Below are 22626 nucleotides of genomic sequence, written 5' to 3'. Positions count from 1 at the left end.
CTATGCAGTTAATTCGTCCACCTTATTACGAATATTCCTCACATTGAGGCACAGAGCCTTCAGGCTTGTCTTTTTAACACACTTTGCTCCTTTAGAATTTTGCTGTAATGTGGCCCTTCTTGATTTTTGCCTTGGGTTTCTCTGCCCTCCACTTTTACTTTTCTTCTTTCTATCTTTTGCTTCTGCCCCCATTCTACTTCCCTCTGTCTCCCTGCGTAGGTTCCCATCCCCCTGCCATATTAGTTTAACCCCTCCCCAACGGCACTAACAAACACTTCCCCAAGAACATTGGTTCCTGTCCTGCCCAGGTGTAGACCGTCCGGTTTGTGTAACTCGCTACCACAGCAGGTAGAGACAAATGGCATAGATGCATTTAAGGGAAAGCTAGAGCAGAAAGGGTTACAAGGATATGCTGATTCAGCAAGATGAAGTAAGGTAGGAGGAGGCATGTGTGGAAAATAAAACCACCTGCAGTTGGGCTGAATGATTTGTTCTTGTGCTGTAAATTCTATGTAATATTCTTCATAGTTAAACAGCAAAATTGAGGGTAATTTAGGAAGTAGAGGTAGAGTGCAGAAGCTTCTCTGGACTACAGGCTAAGGAACAGATTAGTGCAAACCTGAGTACTGCAGTTCCATCACTGGTGGGAGGGTATAATTACAGCAGGACAAGTTCATATTGGCAGATTCCAATATAATTGTAGACATAGGAAGTTAAAATGAAGGACGTTGACACAAAAATGTGACAAAAACAGAACAGGAAGTGTCTATGTAGACAAGAAATGGGCACAGACACAATATTTTTTTTAACATATTGATAAGTTAAAAGAAACATTTGTGGCAAAATCACACGTGACCTGAAACTTAGCAATAAAAGTTAAAATTCTCTTGACCTCATTTTTATGAAGATATCTTTGGTAAGCTGGGTGCCAATATCTCCAGGAGAAGCAATTACATAATGCTTCTCAATTACATAGTGGATTGCCCGAGCCATTGTGAATGGTGCGTTCGAGGATTAAAAGTAATGTTACACCATGTAATTATTTGAATGTGCTTTAGTATGTTTCTTTAAGCTTGCAAGATATAATTACTGTGAATTCCTGGGTCAAAGTAGAGGCTAATTAGGCTACAGCTTCATAGTTAGCAGAACTTTTGCCTCGGAGTCAGAAAGAACCTGGAATTTGAGTTATCCTCACATTAAAACAGATTATCTGGTCATGATCACATTGCTGTCAGTGGAAGCTTGCTGTGCGCCAATCATTTGTCACGTTCCCTACATTAAAACAGTAACTATACTTCAAAATACTTAATTGGTTGTAAAGCACTTTGGGACACCCTAAGGTTGTGAAAGGTGCTATATATATATGCAAGTTCTTTGTTATTTAAAACATAGTGGGCAAAATTGTCCTTTTTTATAGCCTCGTTAGCACAAGACACCTTTTGCCCGGGGGAGGGGGCTGTCATGGCAGTGCTGTGCAGCAACCCCATACCGCCCCCGAGGCTGGCGGACATTCGCTCTTGGGGCGCTCCTTAAAGGGGAGGGCGCCATCTTTTTTTGTTGGTCGGCTCAACTATGGCAGCCCTAGCGTGGCTCGGGCCTCCATCCTGAAGCCCGGCACTCCGTCGTTGGGTGCTGAGCTGCAGGCCCAGTTGCACACTGCCCTGGTTGCCTAGCAGAGGCCATCAGAAACTGTGCAAAGTGCGCAGCGGCACTCCCCTTTAATTGAAGGGGAGGGGCATTGAAGTGCGTCAGCACTACACGCGCATCCGTGTAGCGCTTCCCTCAGCATCCCAGTTACCGCCCCCAAAGTGGAGCGCACAAGATTGAACTCCGCTTTCTTTCAGGGACAGTAAATGCAATTCCGCGGTGGAGGGAGACTTCTGCGTCGGGCGCTAAAAGTCCCGGCCCCAGGTTACCAACCCCGCAGAGCAATTTCACCCCCATACTCTCTGGAACAGAAGAATGAGAGGTGATTTTATTGAAACATAGAAAATTCTGAGGGGGATTGACAGGATAGATGCCGAGAGATTGTTTACCCTGGCGGAGAGTCTAGAACTAGGAGGCACAGTCCCAGGATAAGGGATCAGCTATTTAGGACTGAGATCAGGACTTTCTTCACTCAGAGGGTTGTGAATCTTTGGAATTCTCTACCCCAAAGGGCTGTGGATGCTGAATCGTTGAGTATATTCAAGGTTGAGATAGATACTTTTGGACTCTAGGGGAATCAAGGGATATAGAGATTCGGTGCAAAAGTCAAAGATCAGCCGTGATCTGATTGAATGGTAAAGTAGGTTCGAGGGACCATATGGTCTACTCCTGCTCCGAATTCTTATGTTCTTAAACAAAACTGTTTGTTTTAAATAATGCAGCTGTCCCAAGATCTCCCCTCCCACAGGAATCAGAAAGTCACATTTCTGGCCCTTAATGGTAACTGGTTTGAAATTCCTTCGATGCTTTTAATATCGCAAGCAGAATTTGAACTTTAAGCTGGTTCCTTTGGCTGTGTGGGGCCACAGAGTGACACTGGGTCTGGATGGGGAGGGAAGTACCCACAAGATGTCATTCTGGCAGGTGGCACTGTGGAGACCATGGGGCTGATTTTCACCACCTCACCGCCCACTCCTCCTCAAGAACCACCCAGTGCCACTTTCGGGGTGGCCTGGTAGCGGGCGGGAGGGGAGAGCCATTGGGAACCACCTGCTGACGTGAGCGGACGGCCGAGTGGTGCAACTGACCTCCCGCCCGCCGAGCTCCCAGATTCCTGTGGGCGGGAGTGGTGGCAGAACGGGGATGGATGGCTGGCTGCAGGCTGGTCTGTCTCCGACGGCAAGTATGAAGAACCTGAAAAAAAGGTATGTGAACATTTAAATTTTTTTCAACAGCAGCTTACCTGCATGGGGTCCGCTGAAGGTCTTCGGATACGTTTTTATTTTTTGCTGTGCCGGTTTTTTTTCTTCAGGTCTTCGACCCTCCGTGGGCCCGACTCCAGCCTCAGTGGCACTTGGGCGGCAAGCGCCTCTGCCGCCGAGAATGTGACCTCCTGCCCAGATTGGCGGTGAACGTCTTCCATTTTCAGCCCGCCGACCTTTGAGGGACTTTCTTCCTGAATATCCCGCCCAAAGTACCGTCTGGTACCTCGGTGGCCATCGGCGACACTTTGGCGGGCGGAGGCGTTGCTGAAAATCGGCCCCCATGTGTTGTGCAGATGGAACTGGGATGCCTCCGAGGTAGGTACGCAACACTGCCACCCACAGTGACTAATGAGGCCTGGAGAACTTCAATCAAAAAAGGTAAACAAAATTAAGCTTAATTGTGATGGAAACGTGTGACATAGGCCGGATGAAAATCAATGATTGTGAAAAATGATACACAGGAAGTGAGCAAGACACAGAAGGTGAGCAATATATGAAAAACCTTTAATATCTCAGATAGTAACTACTTATAAGAAAAAAACCATCATAAAACAGTTATTTTAAGTGTCAAAAAGTGAGAATGAAGTTTACAAAAGGCAACTTCTATGAAAAAAAATCAGTATACTTATTTAAAAACTGTCAGTTCATAACATGTACTGATTTTATTCTGGTCCAAGATAATGTAACATTTCAGATAACATTCAGTAAAATTTGCATTAATTTACAGCACAGTGTGGGGACGGGGAAGGCAAAGGGGCAGGGGTAAGATTTACTCTGTTCTGTATTTATAACAAATTCTAAAAGGGGTGTGTATAAAGAACGGACTGCAAAGCAAACAGGAAACTTCCCTTTCTTGTCTCAGCTATTCAAACAGATCAACAGATTAATGCTTTACAAATTTATCAACCAATCAGTCTGCCTTTTCTTTGTTTTAAAAGGGAGCCAATTGGAATACAGCACTATACTAGAAGCATGCTACATTACAGGGGCCATGTCAATGCAGTCTGTTATCACTGTTCCCTCTAAATTGTCTTTATTGTATGGGGCCTGTTTATTTCAATGGAAAAGTTTATGAGCGGCCTGCACAGTACCTTGCAGATTACTGCGCGGCCACACATAGCTTAGAGGGAACACTGATTGTTGCAATTAATTAGTCAACATGTGACTACCAGGGTGGTAGAAGGCAAACTCGATGGACAACGGTCTTTTCCCGTCGCGCAATCCCTATTCAAATGTAGTGCCCGAAAGCCCACTCGAGATAACAAATAGGAAGTTCCTTTAGTAACACCTCCCCCCCACCCCACAAATAGGTGCATGTAATGTATTCTCTATTTGTCACAGAACATAGCAGACTTCCGAAAGCAAACTGAACACATTTTTAACACCAGTTGTTCTTTCATTGCCGCTCCCACTTTTGTCTTTTGGACACTGTCCAGATTATTTAGAAATACTTGAGGCATCAGAGGCACATTCAGTGGGCAATGAGACCGAGAGAAAGGTGTACTCCGTCTTAAACACACCCCAGCTCAAAAAACATCTCCAATTCCAACTATATACACGTGTGCAATATGCACAAATGATGATTTACAAAAACACTTGTCACAAAAAAACACCAGCTCAAAAACCCTCACGGGAAACGTGGATACGAACACATTTATGACCTTTTGAAGCAATTAAAATATCTAAAAACAGCTTTTATTTAAAGGCTACATGCTGTTCTTGTGGACACATGATAGGGCTATGCCATTATTGGCAGTTTCCCTTTCTGTGTTCATCTAAACGCGGTATCTGTAGACACTGGGAAAGTTAGGGTGGCAACATCAGGAATAATCATTGGGCATGGGAGCGGAGGATGGAGTTTGTTAATGTGGAACGCTTTGTAAACATTTATAATGGGAAAAATGAATAAAACTATGATTAGAAGTTAAGCTATTTCAGGAACATCCACACTCGTCAGTTATCAGAAATCAGAATCTATTTTATTTTTGCGTCTGTGCAAAGCGATTTTGCGTGTGGATCGATATCCAAGTAGCAGCATTAACTAGAGAGTCAGATCTAGAACTGACCCCACAATGCAATGAAGCCAAGCTTCACACTGCTCAGAGGCTGGACGTTTGTGTGGAGCAGAACTCGTGGGAGGCGTGAAGTTGCGTTTAAGTAAATTTGCCCGTCCAGTCTGATGGCATAACTGGCAACTCCACTTCGCAAATAATTCCTGGTTTACTAAGTATTTCATAGGACATTTTTACAGGAAACATGGTAAGGCACTGTAGAAATTAAAGTCCTTTTTTAAAATTAGGTGGCCCGCTGAATATCATGAGCACTTTAGAAACACGCTCTAATCTAATTAAAAATAGCCTCAGGGGAGTGGAGCTGTATGCAAATGTATTGCCATTTGTGAGCTGAGCTCTCCTGGAAATTTGCAGTCCGCAGTGTAAATCAGGTGTTGTGGGTATACCTCGCACTGTACAGCTATCAGGAACAGGCTAGTGCAGTGCAACTGCAGCCTAACTCTATGCTAAAGTCGTGGATTACACATGGCAGCAACTGCTTTAGAACTATGCTCCAAAATGCAAGTGGTGTACACATGCAAGTTGACAGATGGGTTAGTTAGGGCTGCACAAACCAGGCAGTGCCATCAAAGCTGAACTGCAGCTCGCAATTGTTCATTATTTGGCAGCAGAAACAACCAGATCTGTCATAAGGATACAGACACATGTCCTCGAGTGAGATTCATTCACAATTACTAAAATATATTGCAACTCTCGGGTGCACGGCATGCAGGATGCAAACTCTATAACTGCCGGCTATTTCCCAAACATTCAAGCACCCATTAAAACTCAATGCATCCAGGTGGGAGGCAAAGAGAACCGCATGTTCCAAAGTGATCTCATCACTTGACATCGAGTTAAAATACAAACACCTCACCACCCACCATTAGCATTTCCTGTACAGTACAAACCACTTATAAATTGCTTTTAACAGAAAATTTTACTGGATGAGTATTTCCATTCAAAAAAAAAAATGCCTTCTGCTTTACTGGGTATAGCTCCTCAAAATAAGACTCAAGAAGCTGCCCGCTTCATTAGCACCCCTTTTACCACCTTAAAAATTCCTTCCTTCCACCACCGGCGCACCGTGACTGCAGTGTGTACCATCTACAAGATGCACTGCAGCAACTCGCCAAGGCTTCTTCGGCAGCACCTCCCAAACCCGCGACCTCCATCATCCAAAAGGACAAGAGCAGCAGGCGCAGGGGAACACCATCACCTGCAAGTTCCTCTCAAAGTCAGACACCATCCTGACTTGGAAATATATCACTGTTCCTTCATTGTAACTGGGTCAAAGTCCTGGAACTCCCTCCCCAACAGCACTGTGGGAGCACCTTCACCACACGGACTGCAGCGGTTCAAGAAGGCGGCTCACCACCACCTTCTCAAGGGGCAATTAGGGATGGGCAATAAATGCCGGCCTTCTTAGCAACACCCACATCCCATGAATGGATAAAAAGATTGGATGAAGCACAATATTGGCCATTAAAGATCCAATGGTACTTTTGCTCCTGATATAATGAACTTAAAATGCCAGCACGGTTTTTTGAGACCCAGTGCCCAGTGGAGTAGAGGGGGAATTTTTTCTGGGACCTGAGCGTCGCTAGCACGATCAGGATTTATTGCCATCGGTAGCTACCTTGAGCATCCCGAGAGCTTAATGTACACACAGCTGGTAAATTCCTCCACAGCACTGGGAGGGACACAGGTGGGGAGCAGAAGTACTGAGCAGGTGTGTTAGATACAACAGCAAAGTGCTATCAAATAATAAGTAAACCTTGATTTATCTGAACTCTTGTATACAGTAATAGTGTCTCTTGCTATCCAGGCTTTGTTATAAGTGGTTTACACTGTAACCCCGAGTGGTAACTGCAATTAAAAACGATTACAAATAGCACAGTATTAAACATCCATTGTACACACAAATGTTAGCTTTACAAGTCTACACTTGCTGGGTGCGTGGGGCGCTGCTCCTGGTGGGTGAGGCTGCCGGTTGGGCGTGTGGGCTTGTAAAAATACCCTCCCACCTCAGTCAGCTCAAGGTGAATCATGTTTACAACAGAGCTGTCACCAGGCTGACTGAGCACACTAATTTGCAATACACGACAGTAAAATCACATTGAAACCAGTATACCATAATGCTTTGCCAACGGGCTTGGAACTCCTCAAATGGCTCCCAGCACTACTAGTTACCAGTGGCAGCCTTTGAGATACCAGCAACTTCATGCTGCCAATATGCACAGCTCAAGTTTACAATGTCCAACTGTATCATTACAAATAAAAACAGAAAATGCTCAGCAGATCAGGCAACATCTGGGGAGAAAAATGCTTCAGGCTGACGACCTTTCGTCACAACTAACAAAAGGTCATTGACCTGAAATGTTAACTCTTGTTATATAGGGCCCTGGTGAGACCACACCTGGCGTATTGTGTACAGTTTTGGTCTCCTTACCTAAGGAAGGATATACTTGCCACAGATGGAGTGCAATGAAGATTCACCAGACTGATTCCTGGGATGGGGGGATTGTCCTATGAGGATTGAGTAGACTAGGCCTATATTCTCTCGAGATTAGAAGAATAAGAGATCTCACAAAAACATACAGCATTTTTACAGGGCTTTACAGGACAAATGCTGGGAGGATGTTTCCTCTGGCTGGGGTGTATAGAACCGAGGTCACAGTCTCAGAATAAGGGGGTCGGCCATTTAGGACCGAGATGAGGAGAAATTCTTTACTCAGAGGGTGGTGAATCTTTGGAATTCTCTACCGCAGAGGGCTGTGGAGGCTCAGTCTTTGAGTATATTCAAGATGGAGATTGATAGATTTTTGGATATTAAGGGAACCGAGAGATATGGGAGTAGTGCGGGGAGATGGAGTTGAGGTAGAGGATCAGCCACGATCTTGTTGAATGGCGGAGCAGGGTAGAGGTGCCAAATGGTCTACTCCTGCTCCCAATTCTTACATTCTTCTGTTTCTCTTTCCACAGATGCTGCCTGACCCGCTGAACAATGTTCCCTTTAATTTTATTTTTCCGGGGCTGCGCAGCCCTTTCAAAACAAATGCAGTTTTTCCTATTTAAAAGCCGGAGAGCTGGCTGCGCGGGGGGCTGAAGGGCGCTGCACGGGGGCTGCGAGGAGCTGCGCGGGGGCTGCGAGACGCTGCGCGGGGGCTGCGAGGAGCTGCGCAGGGGCTGCGAGGAGCTGAAGGGCGCTGCACGGGGGGCTACGAGACGCTGCGCGGGGGGCTGAAGGGCGCTGCGCGGGGGCTGCGAGGAGCTGCGCGGGGGGCTGAAGGGCACGGCGCGGGGGCTGCGAGGAGCTGCGCGGGGGGCTGAAGGGCGCGGCGCGGGGGGCTGCGAGGAGCTGCGCGGGGGGCTGCAGGGCGCTGCGCGGCTGCACAGCTAAAAGGGAACATTGCCGCTGAGTATTTCCAGCATTTTCTATTTTTATTTCAGATTTCTAGCATCCGCAGTATTTTGCGTTTCTATCATTACAATACTGGGCGCTTTCCACAGTTCAGGCGGACACAGTAGAGATTTTAAACTACCACCACAAATTGCTTTACTGGAATCCTGGTGACAACACAGTTTTACAACTTATTTGGCTGACAGAATTCCGAGTTAAAATCTAAACGCTCAACTCCTTTCACAGTTTAGAAAATCTTCCATTTGATGGAAAGTTTCACGTGCTCATTGCTTTTGACCTTTTACAGATAGCAGTTAATACAAGTTAGTACAGAAGGCACCAGTGCGTAACTTTGGCTGTAAACTGCACCCAGTGGTAAGTAACAATGTCGGAAATGGCTCTGCCACCTTATCTAGTTTATAAACCGGACAGCCTGTTTTTTTTTTCTTTCCCGTAAGCTATCCGGAAATTTCAAAAGTGTAAAGCAAAACACCAAATATCTTAATGTTAAAAATAGAACACTGTTCCTCCCAACTCCCCTTTCCCCAACCCCACCCCGCATATTTTGTTTCTGGCTTAGTATGTGGCAGTGTTGGTTAGCAAGGCTTCAAAACATTTCCATTCGAGCCAAGATCTCACTTCCTGCCCCAGCCACCTGTCGGGTTTCTGGGATTTGGCAACCTCCCTTGGAAACGAGACCTGCCCTCATGCTCGAGGCCGTGTTGCTGGCAGGACGGGCAGTTTATAAAGGGATCTGCACAACCTGCTGCATTGTCAGGACAGAGTGTTGCTGCTGGCATTATGCGTGGGAGGAAAACGCCCACCTGTTTTAATGTGTTGTTGTTTGACTTACTGAAGGTGCACCAAAGTTTACTGGAGGGATCTGTAACACAATGCTGGTTGGAAGATTAGGGCCGCAGCCACGAGTTATAAGCCAAGTCCAGATGCCACAAGTCTCATGCCATATCCTCTACAGTTGTCCTGGCAACAGGGCGTGGAGGGGCTTAAAAATGGGTAAAACAACAGTCGTACCAACTCCACAGAGCCTGCACTTCAGCAGGCAGTTAAGAGTCAACAACATTGGTGTGGAACTGGAGTCACATGTAGGCCAGACAGGATTAGGACAGCAGGTTTCCTTCACGGAAGGGCATTAATGAACCAGTCAGCTCCCCATTCACACTGATGGGCATGGACTTGCTGACGGACAGTTGCTCCAAAGCCTCGGTTGCAACTTCATGTTACTATTAGGCCACCGATCATCCTCACTGTCAGGGTGAAGGGAATGGAGGTGAAACAAGATTAAAAATGTCACTTATGGCAGCTTCTGGCTAGTTACCTCTGATGCCCGGGATGGTGTTCTGTGCCACAGATGGAGGCAGCACTTTGATAGAAATGGGGCATCGATCTAAGCATCACAGTGCAAAGCAGTTCATTGCTGCCTGAGAGAGCGGGCTGTTCACCAGGTACAGCAAGAGGCTTACAGCAAATCCAAAATGTTGGAAAGTTCTCAAAAGTATGAAGCTTTAGAAACCCGAGCACTCCCTTTGGTTTTATTTATTTGTTGAAGTGTAACTAAAGGTAAATCGGAGTCGCACTCCTCACTTTAGAACAGGTGAGGCCCATCATGAAATCTTTATAAAAATTTCCATTAATAAACACTTTAAAATAAAAAACAGTATTTGTGTTTCGCGAGAAAGGAGGACAGGGTGATTGGCGTGAAGGGAAAAGGGGTTGCAGAATGTCAAAATGGGAATATATCAGAGGGAAGGTTCTCCACACACTGGGAAAAATAAACACCATTGCAACATAACCGACGACACTGCCCACTCACCACTGAGTCATCTCTGGAAGAGTCAGTAAGTCAGAACAATGCAGGAGCTGGGCCCACAGCCCATTTGGCAGCTGGCTTAATCGTCAGGCAGTGCTTGGGAGTACAGGGCTTAGAGAGGCACCTGGCCCGATGTCAAGATTCGCATCTGATTTCTCAATTACATTTTTGAGAGAGAGAGAAAAAAGATCACTGAGGCACACAGAGGGCAGACACAAGTTCACACATAAATGAGCCTGGCTCTGTGCCTAAGGAACTGACACCCCAAGAGAGACCATACGAAGATACAAAATACTTCAAACGGGATAAAGTGAGCTTGTATCAATACGCTAAGAAACAAAAGTGGGAGAAAATCAGGGTTGGAAAGCGCAATTGTGAACAGACACCCGGGAGTATTTGTTTACAGGGAGGGAGCAACAGATGGCCAGGAAAGTGGCTGTCGCCAGGACACGGGACTTAATTAAAGAACAGTTGCTGATTGTAACGACAAGACAGGTGCCTAATATCTCCTCTATAGGCTCGGTGTCCATTATACATCCGTGAAGCATCTTGGGATGGTTAGAAGAGCGCTATATAAATGCAAGTTGCTTTTCAGAAGGGCCCTCATCATCTGGTCATCCCCATAATCGCAACAATACAAGCTCTTCCTGACAAGAACAGGAGCAACAGTTAGCGAGGGATAGACCATCTTTTGCCCAAGCCAAAAGCTAACAGAATGCAGGCTTCTGGATTATATTTTGTTGTTTATAAAACGGCACGTGCATTTGGAAAATACATGTGCATGCAGCAGGTATTAAACGGCGGCTTTGGAAACACAGGCTTTGCCTGTCCGGGTTTCCCCTAACACCAGGCACATGTTCATCCTATCTGGCACAAGGACAGAAACAACAGGAAAAGAACCAAGGCGATATTTACACCGCCCACCCCCGTATCTTTGCTTTCGGTAGAATTTCCCCCCCCCCCCAATCGCACAACACCTTCTATTTTCCCCCCGCTTTCATTGGTCTGTTCAGGTCTCCCACTCTTGCAGTGAAGAGGACTGTGGATCTGCTGCCCAGCCTCCAAGTTGGTGGCCCAGCTTCCCCTCCCTTCACCGCTGGACGATGCTTTACAGGACAAACTGCAACTTTTTTGCAGAAGGCAAAATAAGAATTTGGAAAATAAGAATTTGATCCAGAATCCAGTTGTTGGTTTTCTAAAGCACCTGAACACTGCAGCAAGGAGCAGGAGCAACAGCCTCTCAATTCTGATAATGTAGGTTCAGCTGGACCCTGTTAAATTTTAACCCCCCACCACTTTATTTTGGTAACCATTCCTTAAAGCGAGGGACCAAGGTTTTACTGACTCGCCACCAGCAACAGTGACTATCCGATTATCTGGATCCCAAGACCTCGCGCTACTTTCTCCAGAGTTTCCACGGGGTCGAGGGAGGAGCCATCTTCATTCCTTTCCAGGGCAGCAGGAGGCTCGGGCACCGCTTGGGCTACATTACTGAGGATACAGTAGACAGGAGAGCCGCTTCCAGAGACCCCGAGTTCCTGCTCGCCCCCTTCTTGGGCGTCACACCGCACCGGCTGGAGGGCGTCCGGCAAGGGCCTGGCTGACGAGTTGGCGGTTTCCCATTGCCCGGCACGCCTCAGCCGGGTGGCAGCGAGGTGGTCATCCTCCTTCCCCGCTTTCGCGGAGAAAGTCTTGCGGCGGGACTCTGGTGCAAGGAGGCAAGCTTCAGTCGCCTTCCTCCGGGGCCCATGCCTCTTCTCCAGGTCCTTGATGATCTGCTGCGTCAGCTCAACAGTTTCATAACGGATCATGTGTAACTGCAAATATCCATCTGCATGCTCTTTGTACCTAGACAGTGAAAGCAAATAAATCTATTTTCACCGTCAGGCATAAAATATACAATTTAACTTGTGGGGGGGGGGGGTTCAATGGTGCAGTGACCTTTCACCTCTAGGACTGGGCCCAAATCCAACTCGGGTTGACGGAAAACTCACATGACTAGTGATATCCTTGTGTGAAGTGAATTGGGCAACCTCAATCCGGCCAACGGGCTTGGAGCCACAGCATAAAATGGCACCCAATTAGCAAATCTCACTCGCAATGCCTATTGATGGTCTAAAGTGGAATTGCAACAATGTTCTTCACTTCGCTGGAACACAAAATCCAGGAAGGTAATCTAAAATTCGCTGAAAAAAAACACTTCCTGCCCTGTTGCGCCCTCTGTGTCCACAGGGAACTGGACTGAACCTGCCCAATCTCTTTCACATGGGACCTAGAAGGCAAAAGAATTTGAGTCTGTCTGGATCTGAACCAAGTAGCAGAGGTGAAAGGTCAGTGCATAAACCAGTGCACCACCCGATCAACAACGTGCAGGACTTTTAGAATTGAGGAATTAAACTCTTTCCATTTCAGGCATTTACCATGAAGGCCAGTTATCGCAGGCAGGGGTAAAGTGATGCTCCCTCTATTCTGCCACAACATGTGTCAGCAATAGTCTAATTGCACCATTGGTAAGCATTAGTAAAGTGGTTTCCTGACAGGCTAGGTATTAACCAACCAATGGTATTAAGGGACCTCTACAGTGATCCCGAAGATAGAAGATCTGCGCCTTTGTTGTGTTGGAACAAAAAGGGGACAGGTATCCTGTTTATATTTACCAGTGCCCAGTGAAGAATCATTTTAGCTGTTTATAGGCTGGTCAATTACCCAAACTCACTTCATATCTGCTATCGTTATTATATGGTTCATCTGCCATCCTATTTTATACTGTTTATACAATGGATTTCAGTAGCCCCCTCCCCCCCTTCTTACATTGGCAAAATTAATTCCACAGTGCCCACTGGATCTATCTTGGACAGTAGATGCCTTCTGAATAGATGAACTAAAATGGACTGAGTGGCCAACCTCATCTCTATTTAAGGTGGGATCTCCTACTTCTTTCAACCTGCAACATTGCAAACCTTGACCTGACACACGCACACAAACCTGCATTCTCCCAAGTACCCTTCAAACTTTCTTGAATCACTTAGGATTGCCAGAGGAAACAAAGCGTTTTAGCTCTACACCTAAAGGCAATATACAGTCCATTGAAAAAAAAAGCATCAGCAGTAATAAGATAACACCCTAGAGCTCTGGGCAGATCACATGACCCTACCTGAACCGTGCATGCCCAGAAGGCCACTTTAGCTGGTGGGTTTTGCGGAGATGCATTGTTAGCGTGTAGGCCCAGGAAAAACACTTGGCACAGATGTGGCACTTGTAACGAGGCTTTGTTTCACCCTGAATAGGAGAGAGGCAACAGTAACCCAGTGTATTGTTAACCTGAAAATGTTTTGAAAATAAAAAGCAGTGTTCCTTTTACCGTCCTAGCGCCTTTAGATAAACGCTTTATAGGTCACTGTCCTCCCTGGAGCTATTCTTCCCCAATGTGGCAGCCAAGCTAGGAAGAGCCAATGTTTATATGAGCCCCATTTATGTGGGAAACCAATTCCAGCAGTTATGTGTTCTGAACTCGCCAACGCCAGAACAGCTGCGCAGTTGCTCAGAAGTAGCGGGAAAGAAAAAGGATTCTACAATTCTGGCCACAGATCTTGCATAATGTTGAGGAAAATCCACACAGGACAGCAATGTGGAAACCCACCGAGAGTGGGCAAGAGATACAGAGACAAAAAAAAGGTGACAAAGAGCTAGAGGGAGACAAAAACAAAAAGAGAAAGATGAATAAGAGTTCCACGCCACTCGTCTGAAGTGGGTTCAAACTCAGTCGGTCTCTGAGGTACAAGTAATGAAATTCCACATTACTTCATAGATCAGTTGGTCACCCACCTCATGTATTCTTCTGTAGTGCTGTTTAAGGGTTTGCACACTGCGGGCGCTAAAGTTACACCCGTCCGAACTGCAGTGGTACGTGGGTTCATCATTGTGCGTTTCAATGTGCTTCCGCAGGTCGTACAAATTCTTAAAACTGGAAGTGAAGGAAAAACACGAGGGAAGCAACTTTTAACAGAAGGAATTTTAAGAAAAGGTCATTGGGCCCAACACGCTGGTCCTTCTTTACGACATTAACCCCAGCAACCCACCTTCTCACCACATTCCTGAAACCACTACTTCTTTCAGAAATGGATTTTATTGTCACATACACCTCAATCTGTAAACCTGAAAATTATTATACCCGGCACAGCACTCTGATATTCCAATAGCCCAATATTTTCAGTTTTGTATTGTGAGTTTAATTCAAATCTATGAGGGAAAAAAAAAAAGCAAAGCTGATCACTTCTACATAAAGCAAGAGCATGATAGTATCGCACAGCGTAATTTCTAAGTTTTAATGTTTAAATGATAATTAAGAAAAAATAAAAAGTTTGTTGGAAGCCTCTGCCTGTCTCAAAACAAACCCAATGATTACCTCATCAAAGAATCACCACTATTCCCTGACCTTAATGATTAAATCGCAGATATACCATTGGATAATCCAGGGAATTGGTTGCGACACAAGTTCATGTCAAGGGGATCAATGAAAACAATAAGCATAAATGAAGTGGAGCAGAGAAACAGAAGCCTCTGTGTCTTTGGGCAACTGGATATTCTGCTAAATATTCCGATTTGGTGTAAGACTTGAACTTTCCTTGCCTTGCTGTTACAGACTGACATCATCTCAAGCAAGCCCCAGCTTGCTTTACTGCACCATTCCTTGCGCCAATGCGTAGAACTGACAAAGCTTAAAAACCAAGAGCCCTTCTCTCAATTGTGTCAGCATTGCAGAACTGGTTCTGGAGTGAGTCAGATGTAGGTACAGCACGACTCCTTTCCTGTACTCACCGCCCCAGCAACGAGCTACACGGCTGGGCGAGCTTTCACACGCAGCAGTGTTGGTGAAATAGACTGCCCAGGGTTCTTTTGAGTCATACAAGCCAGGAGGGTCGAAGGTTCAAGCTCCCAACGGTGCCGAGCTGCCTGATCTGAGCCAAGGCAGTAGTGGGTACATTACAATTGCCTGGGGATGGGTAGTAGGAAAAAAAAACCACATACACCTTCACATACAGCCTGGTGGCAAGAGCAGAAACCTGATCAAAAAGATTCAAGCAGGGAGTCGCGGGCATGATAAGGCAGGGTTTTGGGAGACAACAACACATTTAAAGACTTGGGTGAATAAATGGAGGTTGGAGATGGGCGGTAGTTTGCAAGGAAAGAGGGGTCAAGGCTGAGTTTTTTTGCGGAGGGGTTGATGATGGTGATTTTGAAAGGGGTGAGTACCTAAGGACAGAGAATCATTTACAATGTCAGCTAGCATGGGGCCAGGAAGGAAAGTTTGGTAGTCAGCAATTTAGTGGACTGGGGGGTCAAGGGAGCAGGAGGTGGGTCTCATGAATGAGATAAGCCATGCAAGGCCATGTACGGAGATCAGAGAAAGACTATAGAGAGAGACGTAGGTTCAGGGGTAGGGCAGGAGGGAACCTTGGGAGCAGTTTGGCTTGGTGGGAAAGGGGAAAGGAAGCAGAAACAGCTGAATGGATGGAATCAACCATCTGTGGTCTTACTATGTTTTTATATAGATTCACCATTACATCTCAACGTTTATATTCTATACCTCTTGCCATAAAACCCCGCATTTCACTAGTTCTTTTTGGCCTTAACCACTTGAGATGCTGCTTTTAATGTCTTGTGAATTTAAACCCATAATTTTCCACTCTTCCACATCAGCCAGCTTTTGCCAAAGTATAATTATTACTTAAAAAAAAAAATTAATTCGTACCATGTCACATTTAGTAATACTGAATTCCATTACATCTTTTTGTCGATTGCATCAACCTTACCAATAATCCCTTTCCGTTTCCTTTGATCCTCAGAATTAATTACTGTAGGAATGTAAGAACGATGCCTCCTATTTGAACACCATCTGTAAATTTGTACACCACTTCCTCTAGCCTTATGTCCAATACATTGATGTACACAGTGAGCAGAAGCAGTCCCAGAACAGAATCCTGTGGGACATCGCCACCCATTTCCAACCATTCTCAGAAACTGCCCTCAACTCGACTCGCTTTCTTCCCTTTAAGCATTTTTAAAAATCCAATTTGCTTACTACCCTTCCCTTAATTCCATTTCCTTAATCTTTTTTAATACAGGTTGAACCTCTCTAGTCCAGGACTCTGGACTGGCAGCCTCCCTGGTCCGGCATCATTCCCGGCGGGTTGGTCGTGACCCACACTGTATCCTGGGGCTGGTTGCTCCTCTTCTCCCTACTGCCTCCGGTGTTCCTTCCTAGGTCGGGTCGGTGCGCTGTGTGCTGGGGAGGGGGGCAGCTCCTCTTCTCCCTACAGCCTCCGGTGTTCCTTCCTAGGTCGGGTCGGTGCGCTGTGTGCTGGGGAGGGGGCTGCTCCTCTTCTCCCTACTGCCTCCGGTGTTCCTTCCTAGGTCGGGTCGGTGCGCTGTGTGCTGGGGCTGGCTGTTCCTCTTCTCCCTACTGCCTCCGGTGTTCCTTCCTAGGTCAGGTCGGTGCACTGTGTCCTGGGGCTGGCTGTTCCTCTTCTCCCTACTGCCTCCGGTGTTCCTTCCTAGGTCGGGTCGGTGCGCTGTGTGCTGGGGAGGGGGGCTGTTCCTCTTCTCCCTACTGCCTCCAGTGTTCCCTCCTCGGTCAGGTCGGTGCGCTGTGTGCTGGGGAGGGGGGCAGCTCCTCCTCTCTCTACTGCCTCCAGTGTTCCCTCCTTGGTCGGGTCGGAGGGTTGTCAGCCGTACCCGATAAGTTTTTAAATGTAATGGTTCATTTCAGGCGGAGACATCAACTCTCGGAGCAGCGGGGTCAACGTGTACCTGTGGAGAACATCATGAAATGTCGCCATGGGCTGCAGGTCAGCCGAGAAAGATCGGCAGTGCTTACAGCAGAGTATAAATCCTTCCAACTTCAGTCGACTTTATTCACTCAACTACAAAACATACCGAATCGTCAATATCAGTTTTTAAACAAATTTTAAAAAATCGACCATGTATGATTCACACATAAAAAGTATTGCAGGCTCTCTGAACTAATGGTTAAAACAATGAAGATCGCGCATCTAAAACAGACTCTCAAGATCAGACATTGGACTTTACATCAGTTGGAAGGATTTATACTCTGCTGTAAGCACTGCCGATCTTTCTCGGCTGACCTGCAGCCCATGGCGACATTTCATGATGTTCTCCACAGGTACACGTTGACCCCGCTGCTCCGAGAGTTGGTGTCTCCGCCCGAAATGAACCATGACATTAAAAACTTACTGGGTACGCTGAGAATGCTAGGGCTGACGTGACCTCCCGTCGTCCAGCAAATCCTCTTATTCAGCACTGGCCAGGTCCCGAGGGTGCTGGATAAGAGAGGTTGTACCTGTAGTCTCCTGTGTGGTACCTTGTCAAAGACTTTCTGAACAACACATCCACTGCATTTCCCACATCTGCCAAGTCCATCATCTCCTCGAAGAAATCTGTCAGGTTTGTCAAGCACCATCGTTCTTCCTTAGTCAGGGTTGGCGACTTCTAATTATTCCTCACTTCATCTAAATATTTAGTCATTTCATCTGTAATTAAAAGTGTATTCATACAGATGGTGGGTGTCGGTATAGGATCAGTTCAGCAGGATAGCTCACCTCCCTCACTCCTATCTATAGTCAAATGGCCAAAGTTCACATACAGAGAATGGCCACTGCGGAACTCCTTGCACCGATGGAGACATACCCCAACATGAGTCAGTGCTTTCAGGACAGGCGGGAAGATAATTGGAGGGGCAAAAAAATGAACGATGTAGTTCAGCCAGTGACCCAATGGATCAGTGAACAAGTACCCAATATTCTCACATAATGAGAATAATGCAAATAATTGGCTTAGGACAGCATCGAGATCGGAGTATAACAAACTAAAGTCAGCACTTTATTTTGTTATAGTACCTAGATTTTTGGATCAGTACTTTTCTCAACATAGTTCTGGATCAGTAAGCTAAGACAACTGGCCAATGCTATGCAATTTGGGCAACAAGTGCAACACTACCTGTTCTCACAGAAGTCACACCCATATGGCCTCTCATCACAGTGGCGGAACTTGATGTGGGTCCTTAATGAGGAGAAAGTAGTGCAGGTCATGTCGCAGAGTGGGCACTTAAACTGGTTCACTGCAAAGCAGACATTAAACTGTTAGAGAACCTAGTTTCATTACCGGGAACAAAATATTTCAAAGCAAAAATAAATGTTATTCTGCCCCTCTCTTTTAACTATTTTCCCTTTTAGCTTCTCTCTCTCTCTCCCCTTCCATCCCCATTTTGTGGTGGTGCCTAGCTTCTAATCCACTGGTGACGACAAGACAAAGGAGCTGGGATTCTGTCGAGATGGGTAAAACAGCAGGGGTTCAAAGGTGGCAGAAGGAAACCCACAATGCCTTGGAGCACCTTTCTTCACACTGCTACAAGTCAAGAGGTTATCAACCTTCGGTTCATGTTAAGAAAATAAGTTATTTTATAAAATGATCAACTCCTACCTAAATTATAGTCCCAAATACCTGTACTAATAAATAGTTCAAAACTCTAAACGTGGTCAACACAGGTTCCATCTTCCCCCTCGCAGTGCCAATAACATTGGTGAGTGCAAGGGTTGCTAATTCTGCATCTCCGACGACATCCAGAACGGACTTACCATTGGAGACATTGCAAAATATTCCATACTGGGCCTGTGATAACACATTTTATGCAAAAGCGGGGAGATCAGCATTCATAAGGTCTACTGGCATCAAAACCCACAACTTAAAAGCAGACCTTCTTGCTGACCCTCCAGTGCAGTGCTGAGGGAGTGAGTGCTGCACGGGTTGGAGGTGCAGTCTTTCAGATGAGACGTTAAACCGAGGCCCCGTCCGCTCTCTCAAGTGGACCTAAAAGATCCCATGGCATTATTTCGAAGCAAAGCAGTGGAGTTCTCCCCGCTGTCCTGGCCAATATTTATCCCGTAGCCCAACATCACTAAAAACATGGTGCACACTGCTGTTTGTGGGACCTTGCTGTGCGCAATAATCGCTGCCACATTTCATACATTACAACTTGGGACGTCCCAAGGTCATGAAAGGCACTATGTAATTGCAAGTCTTTTACTTTGGCGGCTCTGGATTCCATGCTGTCTAAATGTCAGAAGCAAAATACTGCGGATGCTGGTAATCTGAAATAAAAACAGAAAATGCTGAAAATACTCAGTAGGTCAGGCAGCATTTGTGGCGAGAGAAAGAGAGTTAACGTTTTAGGTCCATGACGGGTCATCGACCTGAAACGTTAACTCTGTTTTTCTCTCCACAGATGATATCCAGCATTTTCTGTTTTTATGTCTAAATGTCAGGGTTGGTTCCAGAGCAGTGGAGTGACACCCAACAACCACATTCTTATTCAGGTTCAGGTACAAGTCTCAATCCCAACTTGCATTCACTGGCGGCAGATCACCCCCATTGGTTAGAGAATGCTTGAGCAGGTCAACAATGTCAAAATAAAAACTCATTCGCTGGCTTGGCCTTGGGTGAGCTGAGTTTTTAGCCTGGCCCTGCAGAAGTAAATGGCAGATGGCAATGGCATTCTTTGTGTTAAATGCCCTTGCTCTGCTGCCACCTGCAGTGCAGGGGAAACAACACCAAGTTGGTGGCACATAGAAATGGCTGGTTATTGCTCAGAGTTGCTCATAAAAGGAATGAGATTGCTTTTATATAGTACTGCGCACATTTTCAGAACAGTCCAAACAACTTCATAAAAACAATGAGGAATAAGGGCCTGATATTTTGTAAGCAAACTCAGCAGCCAGTTTTCACGAAGGTGATCCCACAAACAACAAATGAACGAACAACCAGTTAAGCTGTTCGTTTTGTGTTGGCTGATGGAGAATGTTGGCCAGGAAACTGGGAGCATTGCCCCACTCTTCTTCAATTAGTGCCATGAGATCTTTTATGTTCACCCGAGTGGGTGGACAGGACCCCAGTTTCATGCCTCATCCAAAAGGCGACACCTGCGACAATCATAGAATGGTTACAGCACAGAAGGAGGCCATTCCATCGAGCCCGTGCTGGCTCTCTGCAAGAGTACTTCAGCTAGTCCCACTCCCCCGCCCTTTCCCCGTAAGCCCTGCAATTTTTTTTTTCTTCAGGTACTTATCCAACTCCCTTTTGAAAGCTCTCGCTCAGTACTGCATCCAAGGTTTATATCGCAACTTCACAGTCTCCCAGACCTTTATTTCAAAACTGCAGTACTTAGCAGCAAACTGCATGATGTGGAGCGAGTGTAGTTATTTTCCACAGATCACTTGCAACCTACACTGCTGCGTTTACCTTCGAGCACTGCCACCAGAGTCGGACAGGGAAGCGCAGCACTGTGATAGACACACCAGCCTTGCTCCTTGGACCACTGAAGGACAGAATGCAACGACACGCGACAGCCCCCTGCGGCCTTCGCAACCACTGACAAACGCTCGGCTGCGAACCTACCGTGATTTCGCACATGGTCCCGTAGCAGCCTCTCATTGGCGAACTGCTTGTCACAGTGCTGACAGGGAAAGGTCTTCTCTAAAATTAAACAGAGGTTAAAAATTATAATTAAATGCATTCCGTAAATCAGTGTAGAGTGCAGGGATCATCCTTGAAATCAATCCTTTTAATTTTCAGTACTTTTCCCTCCCTCCAGATCAAAAGTATATATAATATTAACAAATTGGATTCATGCTCCAGCCTCCACCCCTACAGAAGCCAGCAGTCTTTCAACAAGCCCTTTACAGCACACTGAAAAAGTGATAAAGATGGAGAAGGAAAGAAACACAGCCAATGATAGAAAGCTGAGGTTAAAAGATAAAGCAGCAAATCAGTTGCTAATCAGTTCAATGCAAGAACGGTATTTAAAGGCTGGGTGCTGACAAAGATAGATGAACCCAGCTCTAGTCATAGGATATGTTCATTGAACTATCATCCACTCAGTCACAGCCTTACTCCAACAGTGTCAGAAGGATGCGGTTTGAAAGCAGGAGCCATGTGACATCATGTTTAGACTCCTGCGAATCGCCTTCAAAAAGGAATTGAAGGCTTGATGGAGAAAAAATTGCAGGGTTTTGGGGAAAGAGTGGGACTAACTGGATGGTTCTTCGAAAGAACCGGCGCAGACTTGATGGGCCGAGTGACCTCCTTCTGTGCTGTACTATTCGATGATTCTATGAGGCAGACTCAGAGCACCAGCAGCAACACTGGCCGTGCAACGATCGGGTGCGTGCAGTCTTTAAAAAAGCTCAGAGTTTCCCAGTTCTGTACAACCCAGTGATGCAAAACTGCACCATTAGTCTGAGCAAGCTGAGCTTGGTGGGAGAAAAGTGTCAGCCAGAGCCGTCTTCTGGTGATGTCCCCATGCCTGAATAGCTGGCCAACCCTCATTGTCCAAGCCCGCAAGTGAGGAAGGGCTACTTGGGAAAGGTAAGCAGGGTGGCTGATATCCAGGGAATTAGAAGTCAACGCTGATCTGTCACTGCAGAGATCATAGCAATATTTACGAGAAGACCAAGTGTTGAAAATAATTGCAAAAAAGATTTAATTAAGGACAGCAGCAGGTATTAAATCAATAAATTATGGGTAGGGCTTGAGATTCAAATTCAGCCCCCAGTGAAAAGAGAGACAGGGAAGTGGTGTTCAGCATAATCAACGTGTAGAAACCATAAGGGAGGTTGATGGGACACATGTGGGAAATTTATTTCATGCAAAACTAGAAGAGGACGCCGGGAGCAGGGGGAATGCTTACATGTTTAAAAAAAATTCAGATGGAAATATACTTTGAGTAACTACTTTATCCTTATCGCAGTTTCCTATGGAACAGACTGCCATCTAGTGCTGTGAATGTGAACTCAATTTAAAGTATTCAACAGAAACGTATTCCTGATGCAACAGGGGTTGAAATGAAGGAGTGGGAAAAGCAGGTCACGAGAGTCCCAAGGCACTGCCACTACAAGTGATAGGGTCAAGCTGCCATTTTCTGGCCTTCTAATCCGGCAATAGGAGAAGCCAGCCACTTCCCCACAGGGGCCAGACACTTTGTGCCTCAGATATGGTTCCACTTGTGGGGGAGACCAAAACCAGGGGGGGGGGGGTCATAAATATAAGATAGTCACTAATAAATCCAATAAGAAATGCAGGAGAAACCTCTTTACCCAGAGAGTGGTTAGAATGTGGAACTCGCGATCACAAGGAGAAGCTGAGGTGATTAGCATAGATACATTCAAGGGGAAGTTAAATAAGTACGTGAGGGAGAAATAAATAGGAGATCCTTATAGGGTTAGATGAAGTAGGGTGGGAGGAGGCTCATGTGGAACACAAACACAAGCATTGACCAGTTGGGCCGAGTGGCCTGTTTCTGTGCTGTAAATTCTATGCAAGACCACTGACATAGGCATGGGAGGAAAACTTCCTGGAGAG

The 22626-nt window shown here is 46.0% G+C and overlaps 1 protein-coding gene across 4 annotated transcripts in view; it reads right to left on the bottom strand.

Moving 5' to 3' along the window:
* Positions 1-11174: 11174 nt before the first annotated feature.
* Positions 11175-22626, bottom strand: part of LOC139275954 (histone H4 transcription factor) — a 45862-nt gene continuing 34410 nt past the window's right edge. For all 4 annotated transcript variants that reach the window (XM_070893205.1, XM_070893201.1, XM_070893203.1 and 1 more), the window contains exons 6-10: positions 20665-20742; positions 18211-18331; positions 14020-14158; positions 13349-13473; positions 11175-12042 (exon numbers count right to left, since the gene is read on the bottom strand). In XM_070893205.1, the coding sequence (XP_070749306.1) occupies positions 11559-12042; positions 13349-13473; positions 14020-14158; positions 18211-18331; positions 20665-20742 (947 nt within the window). In that variant the 3' untranslated portion in view covers positions 11175-11558. The remainder of the gene's footprint in view (positions 12043-13348; positions 13474-14019; positions 14159-18210; positions 18332-20664; positions 20743-22626) is intronic.

The sequence above is a fragment of the Pristiophorus japonicus genome, chromosome 11 (assembly GCF_044704955.1).
Source record: "Pristiophorus japonicus isolate sPriJap1 chromosome 11, sPriJap1.hap1, whole genome shotgun sequence".
NCBI lineage: Eukaryota > Metazoa > Chordata > Chondrichthyes > Pristiophoridae > Pristiophorus > Pristiophorus japonicus.
The sequence above is the reverse complement of the archived record's forward strand: the minus strand, read 5'-3'. Positions and strand labels throughout refer to the sequence as shown.